The following is a 22,067-nucleotide window of genomic DNA, read 5'->3' as shown; positions in this document are numbered from 1 at the left end:
GAAACAAACATTCTTCGGCTGTTCAAAGTTTCGAGGTATGTGTGTTGATGGTATAAACCTGTGATTATGTTACTACCAATGTATGTTGGTCTTGGTGTAGACCAACAGACACATAATTACATAGTCGCCTGAACACAATGATTTGAGCAGATGGTGATCTTTTTGGAAAATCGTTGGATTCTACAATCATATGTTTACACCCAAATTTAAGGCCCATTTTAAGCCAATGTTGCAATGAATAGAATGCAAATTTGGCACATTTCATCGGTAAGGAAAATTAACTGTCCACCCAAATTCTTAGGTTATTCCAAAGTTAGATGCCAATTGAAAGCTCCTCTTCTGCGCTGGATGCGTTTAATTCCACGATCATAAGCTTATAATATGCCAGTGACTTAAAATGAACACTAAAGACAATGAAAACTTCAATCGCAATTATTTGTATGACAATTAATCGTCAAGTTGAAATTTCACGATTGTGACAATCCTGTGTGTGCACGTGTGTTTTAAACTTACTATTCTCTGCCTCCGCTGCTTCTTCCGCAGCCGGATGAACTCCTTGTGTTGCCTTGAGACAAAGTTAACTGCTGCGTACTCCAGCAGGGCGGCAAACACAAACAACAGACACACGGCCATCCAGATGTCAATGGCCTTCACGTAGGACACCTGGGAACACAAGGTCAGAGTCATCAATAACCGATCAATGGGGCCAACGGAATAACGAGAGGGGTTGTTCACACTCCGCCCATTCCTCAGCCCTGGCATCTAATGACCCACATCCTTGGGATGGCCTAGAATTCTAATGAGTCAGTGGGATGTGGGCAGTTGACACATAGCCATGAGTCAGGTCAGAGCTAAGACCCTGGAAGAGCTCTGTCCGGGTCCTTCACAAGAGAAGACACGTCAAAACACATCAAGCAGGCCTGCTGAGTGAGCATCACGTGGAAACTAAACTCAGCACAGCAGCAGTTTGCTGGCCACTTCTCACAGAAAAGTAGGGAAAACGGAGGAGAAAAAAAATAACATGGCCTCCTAGGTTTGACAGAACACTGCCTACTTTTGTTCGCTTTGGAAAAACTACAACAATGGATAAAAAAGTCTCAAGGAGGGACTGGAAAGTTTTTAGGATGACTAAACATGCAATGACAGTATGAAGAACACCACCAGAAGTAAAATAGTCGTTGTAGAAAGGTAAAACCAGCATAAACAAGAACATTCTATGAACTAAGCAGTAAAATTTAATAAAGTCACAAGTTGCCCGAAGCTGTACCTTGCATGCGTCTGAATGGCGCTCTGTATCTACGGAGCAATCTGTTTACCCAGAGGATAATAATTTGACATTGCTATGTGTCAGACATTTGCTTTTGGAATGCTTCATTAAGTGTCCACCTGTTTGTGTAGGAGAGAAACGCAATAACGTTCCTTTTAGCACCTTCTCGCAAGTTACCAACACTGTTGTTTGGATATCTCACCGGCGCATGCCTAGTCAACCTTATAAGAATTCTTAAATGAAGGGTTTTCCACACCCACCTTGGGCAGGGATGCCCTGGAGCCAGAACTCTGGGTGGTCATGGTCAGCACTGTGGTGATGCCCAGGCCTACCCTTGCCGGCGCGGCATCCATGTTGATCCAGAAGGAGACCCAGGAGAGGATGACGATGAGGAGGGAAGGGATGTACATCTGGATCAGGTAGTAGCCCATCTGACGCTCCAAGTGGAACTTCACCTCAATGCATGTGAATTTGCCTTCAAACCACAACAATATGCCATTTTTAACAGTCTTCTCTGAAAGGTTTGTAGAAGGCCAGTATTGATGAGGTAAGGACGGGGAAAGTGAGTCTAGTGCTCGTAGTTTTCCCGAATATTTCAGTTGAATTACACCCGCAGTCCATTATGCACCTGTGTTGTAGTACTTTGTGCAGTAGCCAAGATCTTTCTCCTCTTTCAATACAAACTGGGGGAGGGTGAGGTCATCAGCCACCTGTACTGGGCTCTCGGACAACCACTCAAAGATCAAGTCATTCATGGTGTAACCGACTGTAAAGAGACAATAACAGGAATTAACGGATGGTATGGAGAATGAGGAAATGGGGACATCTACAGTATGTGGACAAAAGAAAAGCATGACATCTCAAGACCATGGCATCAAAGGAGAAAAATCATTTGTCGCTCTGAAGACTTAAATTTGGAACTACTTGATTGCCTTTTTTGATTGCCTGCCTTGATTTTGCGCAGGGATTGATTTAACTCTTTAGCATGGGCAACAACATAAAGACCTCCTTTAATACAACTTCGCCTTGGATTTGATTGGACAACTGAAAGCCTTCAGAAAACCATAAAAAGTTAGGTCTTGGGATTTGGGAAACAGAACAAAATGGAAAAGTGATGTGATATCCATGTGTCCGGCGAGCGTCTCGCCAACCCGGTTGTCACAATAAAGGTCACGCCACAGCTTCAGAAGGAGTCTTGCAGTTGTTTGAAGGTCACAGGATAAGGGCGCACATGAGGAGCATGTCTTCCCTTGACAGTGGGGGAAGTTTGTGCACACATTAAGGTGGCAGATTATTGGGAGGCAAGCTTGCCCTTGTACTTCAACCTAAATGTGTTTGCACCGATGAAGATGTGCAAACGGTGTCAGTTTGACAAGGTTATTATGTACAAATTAAATACACATCAGACAGACATGACCACCAAGGAAGAGGACACAGTTATCCTGTTCGCACAAATGAAACACACGCATAAAAACCCAATCTCCTTGTTGATCCAGCCCCAGATTTGTCTCCTCACAGCGCACGATTAGAGGGGCATTAAAAATGAATGGAGCATGCAAAAACAATGCTGGATCCTTGACACACGTAAAATATAGTGATGCCTATCGGGGCCTTGCGAGGTCCGAGTTACAAAGACATCAATTATTCAAGATATTATCCCTTATCCGCTACTACTCGCCTGAATAACCACTAAAACACACTGATCTCACTCTTGAGGAGAGTTCACTGTCATTCGCAAATCCGGCTTTAACAAGCAAGGAGAACACCAATAGTTTTCCTACGATAATAAAACGCTGTCTCTCCTTTCACCAGCAGAAAGGACTTGAAAAACAATCATCATGAAAGTCAAGGTGCATAGTTTGAATGTCCAATATCTTAGAGAGAAAACGAGTTTGAGCAACGTGCCAACTCCTTTCCTGACAAAGGAGTTCTCCAAATGGGTCACTGTTTAATTGAGGCCATAGTTATGCTTCAGATTTGTTCTCTTCATCTTGGTCTTTTGGTCATTTATACTAAGTTAAAAGTGAAAATGAACGGCTATGAATGTAAGTACACTGATCAGCCACAACATTTAAACCACTGACAGGTGAAGTGAATAACATTGCTCATCTTGTTCCAATGGCACCTGTCAAGGGCTGGGATATATCAGGCAGCAAGTGAACAGTCAGTTCTTGAAGTTGATGTGTTAGAAGCAGGAAAAAATGGGCAAGCGTAAGGATCTGAGCAACTTTGATAAGGACCAAATTGTGATGGCAGGTCTTGTGGGGTGTTCCTGGTACGCAGTGGTTAGTACCTACCAAAAGTGGTCCAAGGAAGGACAACTGGTGAACTGGCGACAGGGTCATGGGCGCCCATGGCTCACTGATGCATGTGGGGAGCTGAGTTGAACCCGTTTGGTCCGATCCCACAGAACAGCTACTGTAGAACAAATTGCTGAAAAAGTTAATGCTGCTATGATAAAAAGGTGTCAGAACACACAGTGCACCATAGCTTGCTGCGTAGCCACGCTGACCCATGTCCACCGCTGAAAGTGCCTACAAGGGGCCTATGAGCGTCAGAACTGGGCTATGGAGCAATGGAAGAAGGTGGCCTGGTCTGATGAATCACATTTTCTTCTACATCATGTGGATGGGCGGAGTTAGGGTCCGATCCGATGGAGCATCCGTGGCATGTGCTGGAACAACAAGCCTAATCCATGGAGGCCCCACCTCGCAACTTACAGGACTTAAAGAATCTGCTGCTAACGTCCTGGTGCCAGATACCACAGGACACCTTCAGAGGTCTTGTAGAGTCCATGCCTCCATGCGTCACAGCTGTTTTGGAGGCACGAGGGGAGCTGCACAATATTAGTGGTTATTAGTGGTGGTTTTAATGTTATGTCTGATCGGTGTATGTTTGCATAGTATATCGTACGTGTCCCAATATGGCAGAAACTTGTCGTGTATATTGTTTATATTTATGTGAGCTTGTCGCACAAAAGGGCAGAAGAAGGCATCGGCTCTTGCCCCCCCCCCCCCCTTGCGTTGGGTGGACAGTGTTGGCACAGCTACAGTATTGGCAGTAAAACCTATAATGTCCCCTTAACATGCCGCCACAGCCAAGGTGATTACACCCTTAGGCAAGGTGCAAACACTTGTCAAAACAAGGCCAGGTAGCCCCAGTAGGCCTTTAATCAGAAATGATTACATCTCCGCTAATGACCACGTCAGATGCTAAGTCTCAAAGCACACCTCTGTGTGCCACAACATTTTCTCTCCAATAAACACACTCAAAAAAAGCACATCACTTTCACTGAGCTTTTTAGAGAGTAGTGTATCTTTGTTGTAATTATATTGTAGCTCTTTGCCAAAGGCTGACTTTTGTTTCAAGACCATACAAAATGCTCTTGATATTAATCAGAAAGGAGGCAAATAGAGATGCCGACATGCAGGTTGACTTATTTATTTGTGGGGAAATGCCAGTGGGGAGCTAAATTTACTCCAGAGTTGGAACGGTCCATTTGATTCCCTTTTTGCTGGACCAAAGTTCCATTGTCTCCACCAGGTGAAATTAAGTCACCTCCAGGCACTGGAGCAGGGTCACATAATAAAAGCGACACAAAATGAAACTTCTATTATTTATGTCGTGGAAATTGGTTTTGTGGGGGTAGATGGTATCTGCGCCTTAGGCAAAAAGAGACCGAAAAAACTTTTTTTTCTTTGCATATTATCAGTGTGATAAAAGTAATGGAGAAAGCAGGCAAGCCTCTACACCCATTTGATCTATGTAATGAACTAATTCTCCACATTTTGGTAAATCGAAACTGAATTGAATCATCTGTACGTGGTATTGCTGGCTGAGAGGAGTTTTTTTTTCATTTTTTATTTCTAGTTCCTACGATAAAATTATGAATTGTATGACATTAATTCAGCTTTTGTCATCATTGTGGTTACTTTGTAGCAACGGGTGGGAAGAACAGAGTTGTAACAACAAAAAATAACAAGAAATAAGGTTAAACCCGGAGCCTGTATAAATCCAGACAACCTTAATCAACCTTCATCACGTTGCAGAACATGCAGACATTATAGAGTGTTTACATCTTGGAATGACGTGTGTGTTGGAACATCTGAGAAACCATGCACCAGGCAGAAGACAGGGAGGAAAGGGAAGAAGGGAGGAAGATGAGAAAAGGACAGACACAAGGGAAGGAGAAGAGGAAGAAAAGACTCACAGCTCTCAAGCTGCATGGTACAGGTCTGAATGTCCATGGGGAAATTCTTCAAGTCCATAGGGCAGGAGAGGATAAGGGTCAGCCTGAGACAGAGAGACAGCATAAAGCCAAAGGTGACAGGCAAAAGGCTCAAGCAGAAAAGAGTGGAAAAAAAACAAAGCTAACACACAAGACACACCGCAGTAGCCCATGGACCCCCATTTGATAAGATTTGGTCTCTGGGATGCCAATTTCAGAGTTTTTATGGTTTGATATGATTCTGTCTATACTATAGTTGGGGAGAACCATGAAACCACTGTATGTCAAAACAGTCCCTGTTGGAGCCTCTTGAAGGAACTCTGGAAGCCCATGGATCCTACTTTGAAAACCACTGGTCTATACAACACAAGCTGCGAACCCACAAAGAGCCTCGCTTCCATGGCGGCTGGTGTGGGTCCAGGAACCCTAACAACAGAACTCTATTCAACGTTGGTCTCACTGTCGAAAGATGTGATCACCGGCTCTCTCTTTTCTATTTATGTCAGCATCATGTCCCTCCGAAATTCCAGTCGGAACTATGCAGTGAATTTGAAGGCACGTGCTGGAAAATAAGAGAGCGCTCCGGAACTACTTTGGCACATAATCAAGGCACACTCCTACATTGGAAACGAATGTAACCTCCAGCCTAACACAACACAATGATCCATTCGTCGTGTCCCGGGCGTGAGTGAAAGTGTAGCTCAGGCAGAATGGGAACAGGAGTGGGGAACAGATTTTTGCTCTCCACTTTGCGCTTCAGTGAACTCTGGAGAAACGCTTGAGCCTTTCTGTTTATCAGGATGCTGGATGGGAAGGTACACAGTGAGCTACCGAGCCACTTGGCACAGCACCACATTAACGGCCAACTAATTGGTGAACACGTCCCTCCTTGTATTTATTGTGTTGCTGACGCATTAAGCCTTCAAGAAGCCTCAGGGAAGAGTGAAGGCTATTAGGGAGTTTGGGTTGAGGAAAGCTGTGTAATTACCTGCTGTAATGCACGGCCCAGAGTAAAAACAAGAGCCGCCAGCTCTGTACTCCCTGGCACCCGTTTCCCACCATACCATGAAGGTACAGTATTTTTCCTCTTTTCAGAGAGCAATAAGCAAGGCTTCAATACCGCGATGAATGAACTCCCTAATGTTGCCTAACTCCTGTCATCTGGCGACAGTCTCCGAGGCGCTCACGCCGTCGTTTGATCTGGGATTTCACAGTGAGTAACCAAAATGGAAATCAGAGACTTTGCAGCTAAGCGGAGTCAATTGATGAACCGGATTATGGTGGTATAGATTGAAACGGAGGTACTCACAACTTGCGTATCTCATCATTAGGACTTTCTTCTCACTTTGATCGTGCCTGATGTAACGATAATACCCCAAATTCACTCTTGCAAGAAATGCATTGACTCGCAAGTGAAAATCGCGCCCCTTTATTAATTCCATTACACCTTGCTGCGTGTGAATCTGAATGTATAAGGTGGACAGATGGACAGATAAGAGAGATGACCTGATGCTGTAGAGAACGCTGCCGTCCTGGAAGATTCGCAGCAGCTTGTTATCGGTGGTGACCTCGTGGAAGTTGGCTCCTTTCTCGTTAGCGAAGAACAGATCCGGCTTCCAGATAGAGTCCAACATGGAAGGGTCCAGATCCAGTGAGTCATCTGGGTATTCACTGTACGCCAGGCGCGGGTCGTTCCATTTTTGCCGTAGGAAGACATTGAGCCTGTAGTCCTGCAGAGCGAACCGTTCTAGTTAGTACTCCATTAGCGGTGGGGTAGCAGGTAGAGTTCTCTTTTGGGAAAAGTATGCTGTTAGACTACAGAATACATAATATACAAAGGTGTATATACTGTATGTATATATATATAATAATGAAATTGTTTTACAATCCCGGAAGAAAGTGTGTGTGTGTGTGTGTGTGTGTGTGTGTGTGTGTATATATATTTATAGCAAAAAGCTAAGAATGACATAGTGCAGCAGTATCATGCATATAATGGGAACAGACTTAAAAAAAACTGAAAAGGAATTGATTTGGCAGTTAAAATGTGTATTTTTTATTCAAAATAATAAAATATCTAATATGATAGTTTCACCAATATGGCTTAACCCAAATATTCAATATCAATTATAACTCAACTGATGAATGGCATGAACGGCAGACACGGCATTGTTAAACACGCAGTCTTTGTTTTAACATATAAAAATTAGGAATGCAACGAAGGTCAAACTGTGTCTTTACTTGAAGATGCAGCAATACAGCTGCTCAATAACTGAGGCAATACTTGGAAAACATCTCAACTAAAAGGGGATCTTAGATGTTCGCAAGCGTACCAAATTTTAGTGATACTCCATAAAGTACGGTAGCTTATCGAAGTGAAAATACGAGCGGCATTCATTCCACCCGTTTCGGGATGACCCGTGTACATGTGTGATATTTCCCACAACGATGTTTAACTCTTCACCGGAACTGTGCTGACCGAGCTTCCCCCCCCGGCCTCGGTAGTGGAGGACTCCAGGGCAGCAATTTTCATCCCTTGCCAAGATTTTTCGTCCCTTTTCCAATTTTTCATTTTAATTGCAGAGTGGACAGTTCATTATTAGTATGTCAGTGACCCATTGGTCTCTGAAGGTTACGCTGATATGTTCCGTGAAACAGAGAAGCCGGGGGGGGGGGGGGGACTCAAATACAGAGCAGTTCAACTAAGGAGATGTGGTTAAAAAAAAAAAAAAAAATCCACACCATGACACTTGAGGAAAATACAACTGCACCGATATGACTCGTCATATCATGACGCTTTATGATACTGAAAACATGACAACGAGAATGGGAGCGGAATTGGTTCTAGTTGTAGATCCCTGTTGCTCTTACCATGGTGGTTTCTGTTATGGAGCCAAAGCTGTTGATGAAAATATTGCAGGTGACATTCACAGGTGGGCCTGAGGGGAAAAATACCAAAACAGAACAAGTAGTAAACACAACCAGATTTGGGGACATTGTGAATATACGCTATTATGTTTCCACCTTATTACACTCCCCTCTTATGTTTAAAGAATTCTGCCCACAAAATGCAAGTTAGAAGATCCAATAGTAATGTTAACAAAACTGTGCTAGAAACACAGCACTTGTTAAAAACAAATCGCAAAAAACATCTGGATAATAAAACATTTTGTTTCGACAATATTAGATGGCAATGGAAGTAGTGGCAACCAGACAGGAAGCAGACGAACTTTGTAGAAGTGGAGTAGGAATACAATATGGATGAGACTCGCTAGGTCACAAATATACCTAGTTGAAGAATACATAACTATGTTTGGACAGTTGGGGCGGGGTGGGGGAGCATGCAAGCACTGCATAGTAAAACACTGCACACCAAAATCCCAGTCAGAATCTGTGTTGGCAAATCAGACTCAACCCTGAATCTGATTTGTAATCTAACTAAATCAGACAAATAGCACAAGACAATCAAATTGGATGATAAAAATTGCAAGGTGCTGTGCTTGTTGTACCGTGGCATTTTGAGTACCTTTGAAGTTGGGTCTGATGCGGGCGTCATAGCCGGACGTTTTTCCCATGAGCTTGTCCAGAAAGTCAGAAGGCGACAGCTGCGGTCCGGCCCTGCTCGGGGGCTTTATCTCCTCCTTACAGGAGCTCGGTCTGACAGCGCCGTGGGGAGGCCACCGCACAGAGGAATGGAATCATAAAGAAGAGGAGAGGAGGAAGAGGAGGTGAGATTAGAGAAAACAGAGCAGAGCGGCAGAGTGGCTGGGAGGGAGGGAGGTTAGGGTTACCGATAACGAGAGGCAATGGTGAATGGTTAATCATCAGCAAACATACAGGGTGCAACTGGATTAGGGAATGAGCCTTGGACGGTCTCACGGCGGCTGGCGGCAAAAAGATCATCAAATTAACAGCGTGTGCTGCAGCTGATGTCCTCCTCCGCTGCCGGGGTACAATTTCTGGCCGGCAGTGGAGTAAACAAAATCGAGAGGTGAGTCGCTGAGGCTGACGGCCTTTGAGCACAGAAAGTTCTGCGTGCTTGCATTTTATTTTATTTTTTTTTAAGTCTCTCAGATTGTCCAAACTGGAGAAGTACGCCATGCATGTCGGCGCAGCGCAAGGGTGCGGCGCGGTGTGCTGCACGCTTCCCAGGCCCTTGCAGAGACAGTAAGAGGGGCAGGTGCTTAAAAAAAAAAAAAAAAGGCTCACGGACCCCCAGCTCCGGTTCTAGGCATTTTGCCGCTCTGGGCAATCTGCTGACGGGGGGGGGGGAGTGTTCCCGTTACCACAGCGTTTTTACGGCGGTAGATGATCAGCCCGTGATCTGCCCTCCACAGTGCGCAAATTGCGGGCGAGCACACGTTCCTCATGAATATGCATATCTTGCCCAGACAACCCGCTACACCGATGCCCATCCACGCTGAAAAAAAAACAAAAAAACGCCTGGTAAAAAGGGCCTCATGGGGCCCATGGGGCATCAGGGGGGGAAGGTGCTCTCTAGTGTTCAACTGTGGGAGCCTTTTTGAAATAAAAACTACACAGAAATGTTTTTTTGTCAATTTAAATGTTTCATATGAGTCTACACTGTACCAGAGACCTAGAGCGGCTGTCGGATCGCAGGAAAGAAATAGAAGTGTCTGCGCCTCAAAGCTGGTTTGAACAGGGGGAGGGTGTTAATAAAACCTCGAAAAGAAATGGCTATCGCATACTTGTCGTGTGGGTAGAATGTGAATGGAGATGCACCCATTGGTACGACCAGCACTTTGTACAACGTTTGTATGAAACTTTCCTTAATTATGTATTCTTGTCATGCGTATTTGGTATTCTGCCGATTTTCTACTTTCGTTCCGGCCTTGCTTCATTGGAGGTTCAAGAATTGCACGCGTTCCGTTATGTCGGATGGTAGTCTGTAGTTGTAGTAGACGGCAGGTTTGTCCACCATTCAAGAGGCGGGTAAACCATCCGAAAACTTGGTTTGCATCCCCTCCTATTCTGCTTATTAGACCCTGGAAGACGAGGTAGGGAGGTAAACTTGTCCTTTTCTGGTCCACTGGTCTGACAGGGTGATAGCTCAATTGAAATGCTGAGTGTCACACCAAGGAGAGGGAGATGTAGATAACAGATCCAGAGAAACTCGGGCAGCCATTGATAGGCAGGACCACCAGGGCATGGAAAGGGAGAGGGGGAGAGAATATGGGAGAAAGGAATCAGAAAAAAACAAAAAAAACCAAAAAATAAATAAATAAAAACAGAAAAGAGGAGAGGAAGACAGAAAGCAAGCCCTCCCTGTAGCCCAGGGACCCTGCCTGGTGATGGATTTCCTCCCTGACAGGCCCCTGCTGTACCACAGCTGATCGCACCCCATGCTTTTGATGCGATTGTTAACGGCTCACGATCCGCCCTGATCTGGGCCCTGTGAAGTACAGATGGTGGGTCCAATTCCCTCCCCGGGGCAGAGCATTACCGAGGCTCCGCGTTCTCATGGGTGTGGAGTCACAGATTCGAAAGTTCTGAGGGCCTCTAAGCTGTACTTAAAGCCACACAGACCACTGCAGGGGATTTTGACAACCCACAGTTAGACTTTTATTGAGTCCCAAGAATGAGGTTGTGTTGAGTATTTGGTAATTGTTTGGAGAACAGCGTGCTCTTGGACAATTCTTAAAAGATCGAAAAGCGTAATGGATCGAAATGGTTGTCACCTTACATGTAAGATGTACGTTGATGGAGATGAGTAGAATGTCTAGTAAATTGTACTAAAAATCCATGAGTAGTAGCCGCATTGAGGCAATGGTTTGTTAATAGGGTTGGGCGATATGTCAAAATCTTCGTACTGCCGGGCCTAAGCTTCAGCGTTTTATTTTATTATGCATTTTTAATGTTGTTGGTGTTTCTTTATCAAAATATCAACATTGACCGCCACATTTTCATTTCATATATATATATATATATATATATATATATATATATATATATATATATATATATATATATATATATATATACATATATTTTTTTTTTTTTTACAATTTAAAATGGGTAAAAATCGTATTTCGATGTAGCGGCCAGCACATTGATTCCCTCTTACTCTCACAACAGACTCGTCTGTGGATGGCCCCTCCTCTCTGTGCACACTCTGGATCAAAACATCATCATATTTTAGACATCCCGCTCGGTTGGGCACCCGTTACCACTATAGCCCCTGTTCCTATACGACCCGTATCTACCGGATCGCATTGAAGATTTCGGTGCCTCGTTTCGTTGCCATGCCGAGATGCTGATTGATATGCCCGCCCTCTGGTGCTCCGAAACCACCACACGGGGCTTCACTAGCATTATGGTTTGGAGTGCGCCGCTTGAAATCCTCTCTATTGCTCTGTATGAGGCAACACCGCTTTCCTCTCCCCTGCAACTCGAGCCAAACAGCGGCAGCGCTGGTCAATGTCCCACGATGGTCGCTCAGCCAATCAGATAAAAGAGGGGGTCGTAAAAAACATAAAAAACGTCCAGTTCACACAAAGTGTCAGTTATTTGTTAAAAGGTGAAAAAGTCTTTGAAAAAATGGTGTTAGTTCATAAAAAAAAATATATATATATATATATTTATATATATTTTTTTTCTAACCGAATTTTGGGACACTCTCAGCCTCACTCTTACCCCCCACCCCCCGGCCCATACCTGCCACACGGCCTAACAACTTTTCTGGGGAAAACCCTGCTCTGCAATCCTATATGGCATTATTCTGGTTTGAAACCAGACGCAACAGGCGAAGCCGAAGGACATAACAGAAGTCATTTGCCGTCTTGGCAAACGCGGCTCGGGACGGAGCACCGGGTCTCACCGGCCGCAGCAAGGAGGCTCAGTTAAAACAATCGCTTAATGAGGTGTTTTAAAAGGATAGAAAAATAAAAGGATCAGATCGTGTAATTATCCCGGAGGAAGCCCGCCCCGGTCGAGGTCTCTGCTCCACCGAGGAGGAGGCGGCTGTGGCTCCCCCGGGACTGGCCCCCCGCCAGCCCCCCGGTAACGGTAACAGGTGTGTGCGTGTCTGAGTGCTCTCTGCACCGCCGCGCTGTTCCTCCAATATCTCAACCGAACCAAAGGAAGAAAGAAAGCGAGAAAGCCAGTTTCAGAATGACCTAGAAATGGGGTTTACGGTGATTTATTTAATCCATCTGCGGATCTCAGACGATGAGAAAAGCACCGGGCATGGTTAAAGCGGCGAGGCGCAATTCCATTCCATTTGCGCACGTTTGAATTGAGCTTTACAGGTCATTCAATACGAAAAACAAAAGGACAAAAACATGCCCAAAAAATAAGCGCCAATGGACTCCAATCGTCGGTTGTCGATGTCTTCGTCCAATCACCCAAGCCTATTCTTTAATATATTTATATCGTACATTAATGTCAACACTTCAAATATTTGTCCAGCCAAAGGCCGGCAAAATGTACAATTATATACAGAGGTTCATTCACACACAGGAAGGATATACTCATGTACTCATAATAAAGGGTAATAATAAACTCGGCCTAAAGTTTTCAAAGCAAACTCACAGGGGTAGACACTCTTGCACCACGCTTGCGTCCACTCACTCACTCACTCACTCACTCACTCACTCACTCACTCCCACACACACACACAGACACACACACACACACACACACACACACACACACACACACACACACAGAAAATGTACCTTTGATGTGATGTGTTTTTTTTTTCCTGCTGAGCTTAGCCCATAACAGAGTCTTTCTCATATGATGGAGCTAAACTCCCCTCGGTCGTCTTCTGACATCAACCTGCTGCATCGAATCTGCTCCACAGCTTTGCTCCCACTGGCACTGTAACCTGGACCCTCCATCCCTCACTCTCTGTCTCCCTTTCTTTGTTCTCCTTTTCATTCCCTCCTTCCCTGTCCCTCTCTCATAACAGGGCATCAGCCAGTTATGCTGAAGACCTTTTTAAATGCCGGTTTTGGCTGAGTTTAAGGATCAATTTGTGTGAGAAAGGTTGACGAATAAGGGTCCTCCAACCGTTGGATATTAATAAGCAAAATGAAATTCCTTGATTTTTGGGGGCAAAGCTTATGTTTTATGTTCATAGTGGTCCAAATAATGTACATTTCTTGTTAATGCTGAGCCTGAAGTTATGGCTGTACCCGACTCGGAATTTGGTCAGTGGAATCGGATTTGGCTGTTCAATGCGAATAGAAAATAAAGCAGTATTAATTTGGCTCTTAATTTGTTTTAGTTTTTCCCTTTAAAAAAACAAAAACGATAAGAGTACTGTTAAAGTACCGGATCGATAAGCAGTATTGTTAAGAGTAGTAGTACCGTGAAATACCCATCCCTATAGTAGCGCCCATGCCCCATTCCTCCAAATAAAACAACTAAAAACACACCGTTTTCAGGTGTTTTATTTGAAGGAACGGGGCGCGGCCATCGGGGCGCACCAGTTTTATCCTGTCATTGGAATGCACACTGACTAACAAAAAAAACAAAAAAACACTGCTGGACTTGAAGAATCTCAGTCGACCGACGGGTTTCCGACTGATGATCTGACTCGTCCAGTTTCAGGCGGCAGCACTACCTGGGTTTGCATCTTTTTTGCAGTTTTTCACGATCCGCCCTGATCTGGGCCCTGTGACGAACAGATGGTGGGTCCAATTCCCCCCCCGGGGCAGAGCATTACCGAGGCTCCGCGTTCCTAAAGAATTTAGGCAATTTAGGGTGAGCGACATTCTCAATGTCCCTATTCTGAATGATTGCATGTATCCGGTTTTGTATCCTTTGTTTACGAGAAGCAAATAATGTAAAACTCTTTAGACATAATTTCATACAGACAATTTCAGGCCCTATCTTTTGCTGAATTGATTCAACAGTTATTCAGAGACACACAGGCAAGTGTTGAAAACAGTGGATTGTCTATTCATGGCGGATTATTTTTGAGTTTCGTTTTGGACAAATATTCGCCAGAACACGTCTCCTTTCATACAATTACATTAAGTCTCGAAAAGGCTTTCATTGAAAGAAAGTACCCACATTTTTCTATGAACTCGCAAGAAAGTGCAGTTGTTGAACTGACTTTACATCACAGTCATTGTCTGCGAAGAGTTTAATAAGAACAAACGACATTAGCAGCGTCATGGAGTCAGGGCTTTTTTGATGACTTGGTGTGGTCGTGCTTGATGAAGAGCGGGGGTGACAATAGATGTGCCAATAAATCTTCAGGTGTCGGGTAAATCCTAATCTCGTCAGGAAAACTTTCAGACGGCTGCACTGCTTTAAAAGAAAAAAAAAACAACAAGCCCAAAACACATTCTAGCAAGAGACATCTTTGCCTGGAAGCCAACCTCACCCAGACTCATTCCCCCTGCCACTTTAATGCTCTGATGGATGTCACATACGCTGAACCTAGCACACATTTTAAGAGCCAATTCCAGTGAAATATCATCTGCACCAGTGAATTGCTGTATGTCCTTTTTGTCCATTGACGATTAAAATAAACGAACAAACAAACAAACAAACGAATAAATAAATCTGAAATGCAGCACGTGTACTTGCTGACTGGCATCATCATTACTGATAATAATTTGAAATCCAAACCTTTAATTTCAGTATAGATCTCGATCATTAGGTGGGGGCCATTAGAAGGTGAGGTTTGATGTATACTTAGGGCGACCGCATGCTGAAAGCCCCAAATCGGGACCCTAAAGAGTACCACACATTCGGCACTCTGTTGGCCGGGGGGGTGTAAGAGGGTGATTGTTGAGCGTCCCCGTTATAGACGGTGCTTTTTTTGTTTCGTTCAATAAGGGCACAGGGACGCGCTGTGGCGTCACCTACAGGAAGCGCCGGCCCTACGTCTCACACACACACACACAGACACAAACACACACACACACACACACACACACACACACACACACACACACACACACACACACACACACACACACACACACACACACGATGACGCCCACTTCTCCGGTGGGATCTTTGTCTACGTGCTTCTCTGTATACAGTATATTTACAGTATCTAGGTTATATATGTGTGGCAGTTTGGCCTACCTCACGCCACCCAAGTGGCGTTTTCAGGGACCTCCGGCACAGAGACACAGACGACGGGGTTTCAGACACACAGTTTATTGTAGAGACAGCGCGAGGTGGAACGAGCCCAAGAGCAGACGTGTGTCAGGACAAGGACTCCTCTCCGACTCCCATCCCCACACACCTCTCCAAGTGTGTGTGGGGATGGGGGTTTTACCTGTTGCTCGTCAGACCAACCAACAAGCAACAGGGATGCAGCCACTCTGATCCTGGGTCCCCAATTACCTAGACCCAGGACGGGTGTGGCTGCTCAGACCACACCATCCCCACACCACATAACCCAGACACAAAACTCAGAGAATGCCTGGCCGAAGCTTTTTTGCTGATACATGGTTTTCATCTTAGCACCTAAAACAGTGTGATGTTAAATGCACCCAACTCGGACGATCACTTTTCAAAGACGGGCGTTTTTGATTGTCAGAATCTTGTAATGGCTTTTGGTTTGAAACAGCTCAAACCCCTGTAGTACAGAACGCCCTTTCAGATGGTGTTTAATTTGCAGACATCTTTTAATAGATAGAATGAGGTCGGTATATAATTGTCATCGAAGTTCTTATGAAGAGGTTAATGAGATTCAAGGTTATTGTGACTTCAATCTCATACGTTTGATGAAGAGAGAATACTACACTTTAAATATGCCACCAATAACTCCAAATGTTTTGAAAACCCACTTGACTTCCTGGCTTTAAGCAGATAGTTTGAGTTCCATTTCAGTGATTTTAATATTCGACACATTCATTCAAAGCAACCCGCAATATGTCACACTCCTACATCTATCAGCGGAAGTTGAACGGATTGTACTTCAGTCATTGTCAGCAAAGGCTTTTAATAAGAGGTGCCATCCACGGAGTCGCAGTTAGATAACGTTATTTTTAATATCAAAAAAGAATGAGAAGAGTTGGGACTGTCTGTCGGTCTGTTAAGAAACCCAATAAACCCAAACAGAGGAGGTTTACGGCAGTGGGAGATAAGAAGGGCATGGACCAGAGTTAGGCTTGGGCAGATTAACGATTGACATTGATGACGGACGATTGTTATGATGTTTTTTATCTGCCAGGAAAAATCCGAGCATCCGCGTGAGTGCAGAGTCTTTTTGTTTTTGCCTGTCTTTTTATTTTCGATCTATCAATTTTTGTTTGTCTCCTACATGTATGAAACAAACATTTTTAACACAACTGAGTTAAAAGACCTGTGCGTCCCTACTGTCTGGACATTTACAGCACGATTACGAGATCCTAGTTGTCCCAGTAGAGCGATGGGCGGTTGGAATTATGCACGATCGCCCAAGCCCAAGACAATTACCAATAAGGAAATTCATACTGTACCATTAAAGCAGCCATGAGTAGCTTAAATTTCAAGATTGTACTGTATGTCCATTGTGTTACATACAAAACAACTTTTGAGTCAGATTCTACAGAATTGTTTCAAATATGAAGCGACAATAAAGCCTCTGGACCGAAAGAGGTAGCTTTTCATTATTTTATGGATCAACTTTGAACAGGATTTCAAACATCGGTGAGGGGAGTCCGTTTGTATGGCAGTTGCTCATCCAGTGCCGATTGTAAGCGGAGCTGGGGGCGCCAAATCAGAGAAGGAAACACAAGCTGTCCGGAGTTCTGGTGTCAGTGTATCAACCATCTGATGCCACCACATTACAACTCATCCAACACGTCTCAGAAACTACTCAGCAAAATTTCATTAGATCGCAACCAAAACGGCTCCGGCCCACTTGCAAACCGCAATGTCAACCAGGTACTGTAGTTTTTGAAAAACAAGATCACTGTAAGGATCAATGTTCACAGTAGCCACGTGTACGCATGATAAACTTCAATAATCAGTTGAAGCAAGCGTTCCTCTAAAACGGTCGAGAAAACTTGCGCAGCCGCTACACTGGAAACAGATGGTCATTCTGCAACATTTAAAATGTACATGACACAGGCTATAAAACGATAACAACAACAATCCATCATTCCCTATGGCGTCTGAACAATTTTCGCAACTACCGTAAGAAACCATCCTCAAGTTCCACTCAATAACAATGGAAAAAAGAATCTTGGATTTGAGTTTACGCAAATCCAATACAAGAGGAACCAAAACAATGGCATTGTCTATGGGTTATGAGAGAGGACAATGGTTGTTGCCCAGGATTCACGATCCCGCAAGGAATTATGTAAAATGCAATACAAAAACATTCTACCTAAGTGGTTTGATAAGAAGAGTTTCCATGAATATGTGTTGAGGTGGCCAGTAGACTTGAAAAACATAAAATCAGCATAATTTGTGAAGCATTTACAGTATCACATTGCATCACAAAAAAGGGTCTTTAAAAGGTGTTTAAATATTTATCCATGCAGAGAAAATCACGGGAGCTGCCTTTCACCTTCCTTCCTACTTAATGTCACATTACGCTTATGTTGCTTGTATTGTAGATATTGTAAACATGGATGGGCCAAACTGATAAGTATTTGTCTTGGCGCTGATTTGAATAAATGTATGTATTATGCACTTAATGTCCTACAGTGAGTACTTTTCCCCACCCTTTGCAAATAAAATGTACAAGATATACACCATCTAAAGCATAATTCAGGCTTTTCATTCTGTTCATAGACATTCACATCAATTGTAGGCGTTCCGCTTGATAACTTATTTCTCATTGTCTCATTAAGAATGAAGGAAAATAGATCAGTCATATAAAGATTGCGTTACCTACATCATTGACCTGTGAATATTTGTTTCCAAAGTAAATCTATTTCTAATAACCCTATGTTTGATCGTATTACAAGCTTGCTCCACAATCAAAGCATCTCATATTGTGTGTTATATGATATAAGTTTCCCACCCCACAGAATGAAATTACTGGAGTAGGTGCAATCAGTGTATACCAAATAATGGAGGTTATTCTAACCTGGAATGTTAAAAGTAATTTCTAGCCCTTAATCTCCTAGCAACAGCGAACACCCTGTGCTGCTTTGCATCCAATTAGATTGCGTGTGTATTCTGCCCATGAATTGCAAACACATGCTGTTAATTGCTTTTCATGTGGAAGATGGCGATCAGAGAAATGAATCATTTGGGATTGTATCCATTTCTCAGAGCTTACATGGAAGCACAGGGACATCAGTGCCATCAGACATCCATGCATGAACATCCCACATTTCAGTGCTATTCACATAATGGGCGACAAGTTGGTTTGGCACTCCAGTTTCCCACCAATGAAACAGTCCCTTGAACAATTGACCCTCAGGGAGAACCTCTCCCATTGAGGTTGATTCCTTTTTGACAATGTCAACAAAACAGTACAAATTGAACTATGCCAATGGCAGACCTTCTGTCAAAAGTACTTACATTTACACTGAGCTTTATGCTAATATACTGGCATGCCATCTTTTGTTTTGACTGACGGACCTCGTCCTACCTCCACTGTGTATGATGGCCCTTGGCTATCGCTGACCCAGTTCAATAAATAACCTTGTTGGGGAACGAATCGGAGCACATTGCAACTTACCTGTGCACATTTGTATTTCGGGGTGGGACCACATGTACTCCTGTACAGTGATACCTCTGGCTATCGAAACATATAGGGAAGATGGAGCTTTGATCCAGACCCGGCTAACCTGACAACATGAGCATTGTTATGTAAGCCAAAGCCATGTGTGGTGAAATAATGTTCTAAAGAACCCCAGCACAGGTCAGATCAATCCTTTCTGTTTCCCCCTAATGGGACAAAAAACATACTAACAGAAAACAACCTCAACCAGAAAGGCCAAAGTCTACTGCTGGGGAAACAAACAGGAATAGTTTCCTTTGCCAGGCATGATTCATTATATATTAACTTGTCATGGTGGCGTTGGCACGGTCATAACTCAAATTGAAACACTGTACAGGACAACACACATGGCCCATTAACAACCATGTACAGTAAATCACAGAGGGAGCAATTCGGACTGGGGCGAAATGACAAATAACTTCTACAAATCCATCACCATTTTCTGTTCACATATCCAGTAAAAAAGGACGGCTTAGACATGCGGCTACAATTAATCCTCATGCTTTCCTCCTTTCGTCTTCACTCGGACAGGAGAAAACATCGCTACTAGAGTACAGTGACTAGACGTCCCGGTTTGTTTGGGACTGTCCTGCTTTTGAGCTGTGTGTCCTGAGACCCAACAGATATTTGTAAAACACTAGAATGTCCTGGTTTTCAACATATACTACCAAATTGTCCTGGTTTTTAGAACAATTAAAATAATAATAATAATAATAATAATAATAATAATAATATTATTCTTGTTTTCAGCGCTTCCATATGTTATGTACTGTATAGAGGCAAGTAGAAAAGAGCATTTACGAAGATCCCACCGGAGAAGTTGGCATTGTCCTCAACACGCCCACTTGCTCGATGGGAATTTAGAGCTTTCGGGTTGTGTGTGTGTGTGTGTGTGTGTGTGTGTGTGTGTGTGTGTGTGTGTGTGTGTGTGTGTGTGTGTTGTGTTTGTGTGTGTGTATGGCCGGCGCTTCCTACAGGCGACTCTGCTGCACGTCCCCGTGCCTCTCCATTAACTTATGAATGAATGAATGACTGAAAAAAAAGCACCGTGCATAACAGGGACGCTCAGCAGTCACTCTCTGACCGCCCCCCCCCCCGTCAAGACACATGTCTACCTGCTCTTGGGCTCATTCAAGTGCACTCACTACAATAAACTGTGTGTCTGAAACCCCGTTGTCTGTGTCTCTGTGCCGGAGGTCCACTGGGGTGGCGTCTGGTAGGCAAAACTGCCACACATACAGTATATGATATACTGTAAATATACTGTATGCAGAGAAACGCGTGCACAAAGATCCCACCGGAGAAGTGGGCGTCATCATCATTGTGTGCTTTTAGGGGTGTGTGTGTGTGTGTGTGTGTGTGTGTGTGTGTGTGTGTGTGTGTGTGTGTGTGTATAGGGCTGGGCCTGTGCCCTTATTGTACAAAACAAAAAGAAAAGCATCGTGTACAACGGGGACGCAGAGTGCCGAATGTTGGGCAAAACCCAATTCAAATTCAAATTGTGGTCACCCTACACTAGAGACCTCACTGAGAATGTATATAATGGGTTTACAATAAAAAGCTCCCCCAACTTGAAAAATTAAAGAAAAGACTGGATGAGCATAACACAGTGGGTAATTAAGAAACAAATAAAAATAATAACTGTGATAATAATTACTTTAGTCATGGATCAATGCTAATAGCAGAATTAGCTCCAAGGAAGTGCTTTTCGCTGCCTCATTGTGAACCCTGGGGTTTAATGATTTAGAGTAATAGACTAATCCAGGCTTCCCTGCAAAGTCAATCACTGGTGAAAACCCTGTGCTGTCGGTTATGCGTCCTCATTTGTAATACAATCTTTATTCTTGTGGCAGTGGGGCTTGACATCTCAAGAGGACCCGGAAGAATGATCTTTCCAAGCTCTCGCCACATCGCTGACAGCGACACAATGGGCTGCACTCTGATGGCAGATTTACGTTCCTGATGACTCCATTTCTTTCGGAATGAACTCCCAACACCACCAGCGCCCCGGGCCCTTCCTGTTCTGCTTTAGCTGATACTCAGCACTCTGTCACGCTTTCCTTCTGATGTCTTAAGTTTCATTTTTCATGTGATATTTTCCTATCTTGGTTTGATTTGATTCACTCTTTCAACATATCTCGGAGTACTACATGATCAGAATTACACACTCCCAACCAGTTTTGTCAGACTCCTGATTGGAACATCTACCCTCAAATTAAAACTTTACCTTGAATTGTCTCCGCCCCACACGTTATCTTGCAGATCTTTTTATTTTTACCCAATTTTATTATGCCAAACCAGCCGTCAATTGCCAAAGAAAAAGTGAGTGATAGTCAAGCACCAGCTTTGCCCACATAATCAATTGTTGTCATTGATTGTCATGAATGTTATTCATCATTTCAACACTGTATTGTACTCTAGTTATTTAACTACCAATTACTGCAACAACGGTGCGTGACTCCAGTGTCTTTCTTCAAATTATGAAAGGACCACAACGGTTTCAAATTCAGTTTTAACCTGTTTACTTGTCAGTAAGGCTGGACGATAAAACAATCTAGATAATTTTTACGATAAAATCTTCCACGATAGTGATGATACATTTATTTATTGTCAATACAGTTCAATATAGAGTCCATTTTCCTCTACCTACAAAGACACGGGACGAACAGCAATGGTACAGAGCAGAGAAACAACCATGTGACACAAACAGCCAATTGTACAGCAGTGAAACAACCATGTGACACGAACAGCCAATGGTACAGCAGTGAAACAACCATGTGACACGAACAGCCAATGGTACAGAGCAGAGAAACAACCATGTGACACAAACGGCCAATCGTACAGACAGAGCAGAGAAACAACCATGTGACACGAACAGCCAATGGTACAGAGCAGAGAAACAACCATGTGACACGAAC

The 22,067-nt window shown here is 43.7% G+C and overlaps 1 protein-coding gene across 2 annotated transcripts in view; it reads right to left on the bottom strand.

The window, feature by feature from the left end:
• The window catches only part of glra4a (glycine receptor, alpha 4a), a 50,334-nt gene that overhangs the window by 4,758 nt on the left and 23,509 nt on the right, over window positions 1-22,067 (bottom strand). Inside the window, exons 2-8 of one of the 2 annotated variants that reach the window (XM_080008612.1) lie at window positions 9,019-9,149; window positions 8,364-8,431; window positions 7,002-7,225; window positions 5,478-5,560; window positions 1,896-2,033; window positions 1,528-1,742; window positions 514-663 (exon numbers count right to left, since the gene is read on the bottom strand). In XM_080008612.1, the coding sequence (XP_079864738.1) occupies window positions 514-663; window positions 1,528-1,742; window positions 1,896-2,033; window positions 5,478-5,560; window positions 7,002-7,225; window positions 8,364-8,431; window positions 9,019-9,149 (1,009 nt within the window). The remainder of the gene's footprint in view (window positions 1-513; window positions 664-1,527; window positions 1,743-1,895; window positions 2,034-5,477; window positions 5,561-7,001; window positions 7,226-8,363; window positions 8,432-9,018; window positions 9,150-22,067) is intronic. The other variant, XM_080008613.1, reaches the window with a different exon arrangement.

Source organism: Zeus faber, assembly GCF_960531495.2.
Source record: "Zeus faber genome assembly, chromosome: 10".
NCBI classification, from domain to species: Eukaryota; Metazoa; Chordata; class Actinopteri; order Zeiformes; family Zeidae; genus Zeus; species Zeus faber.
This window is presented reverse-complemented; position numbering and strand designations above follow the sequence as displayed.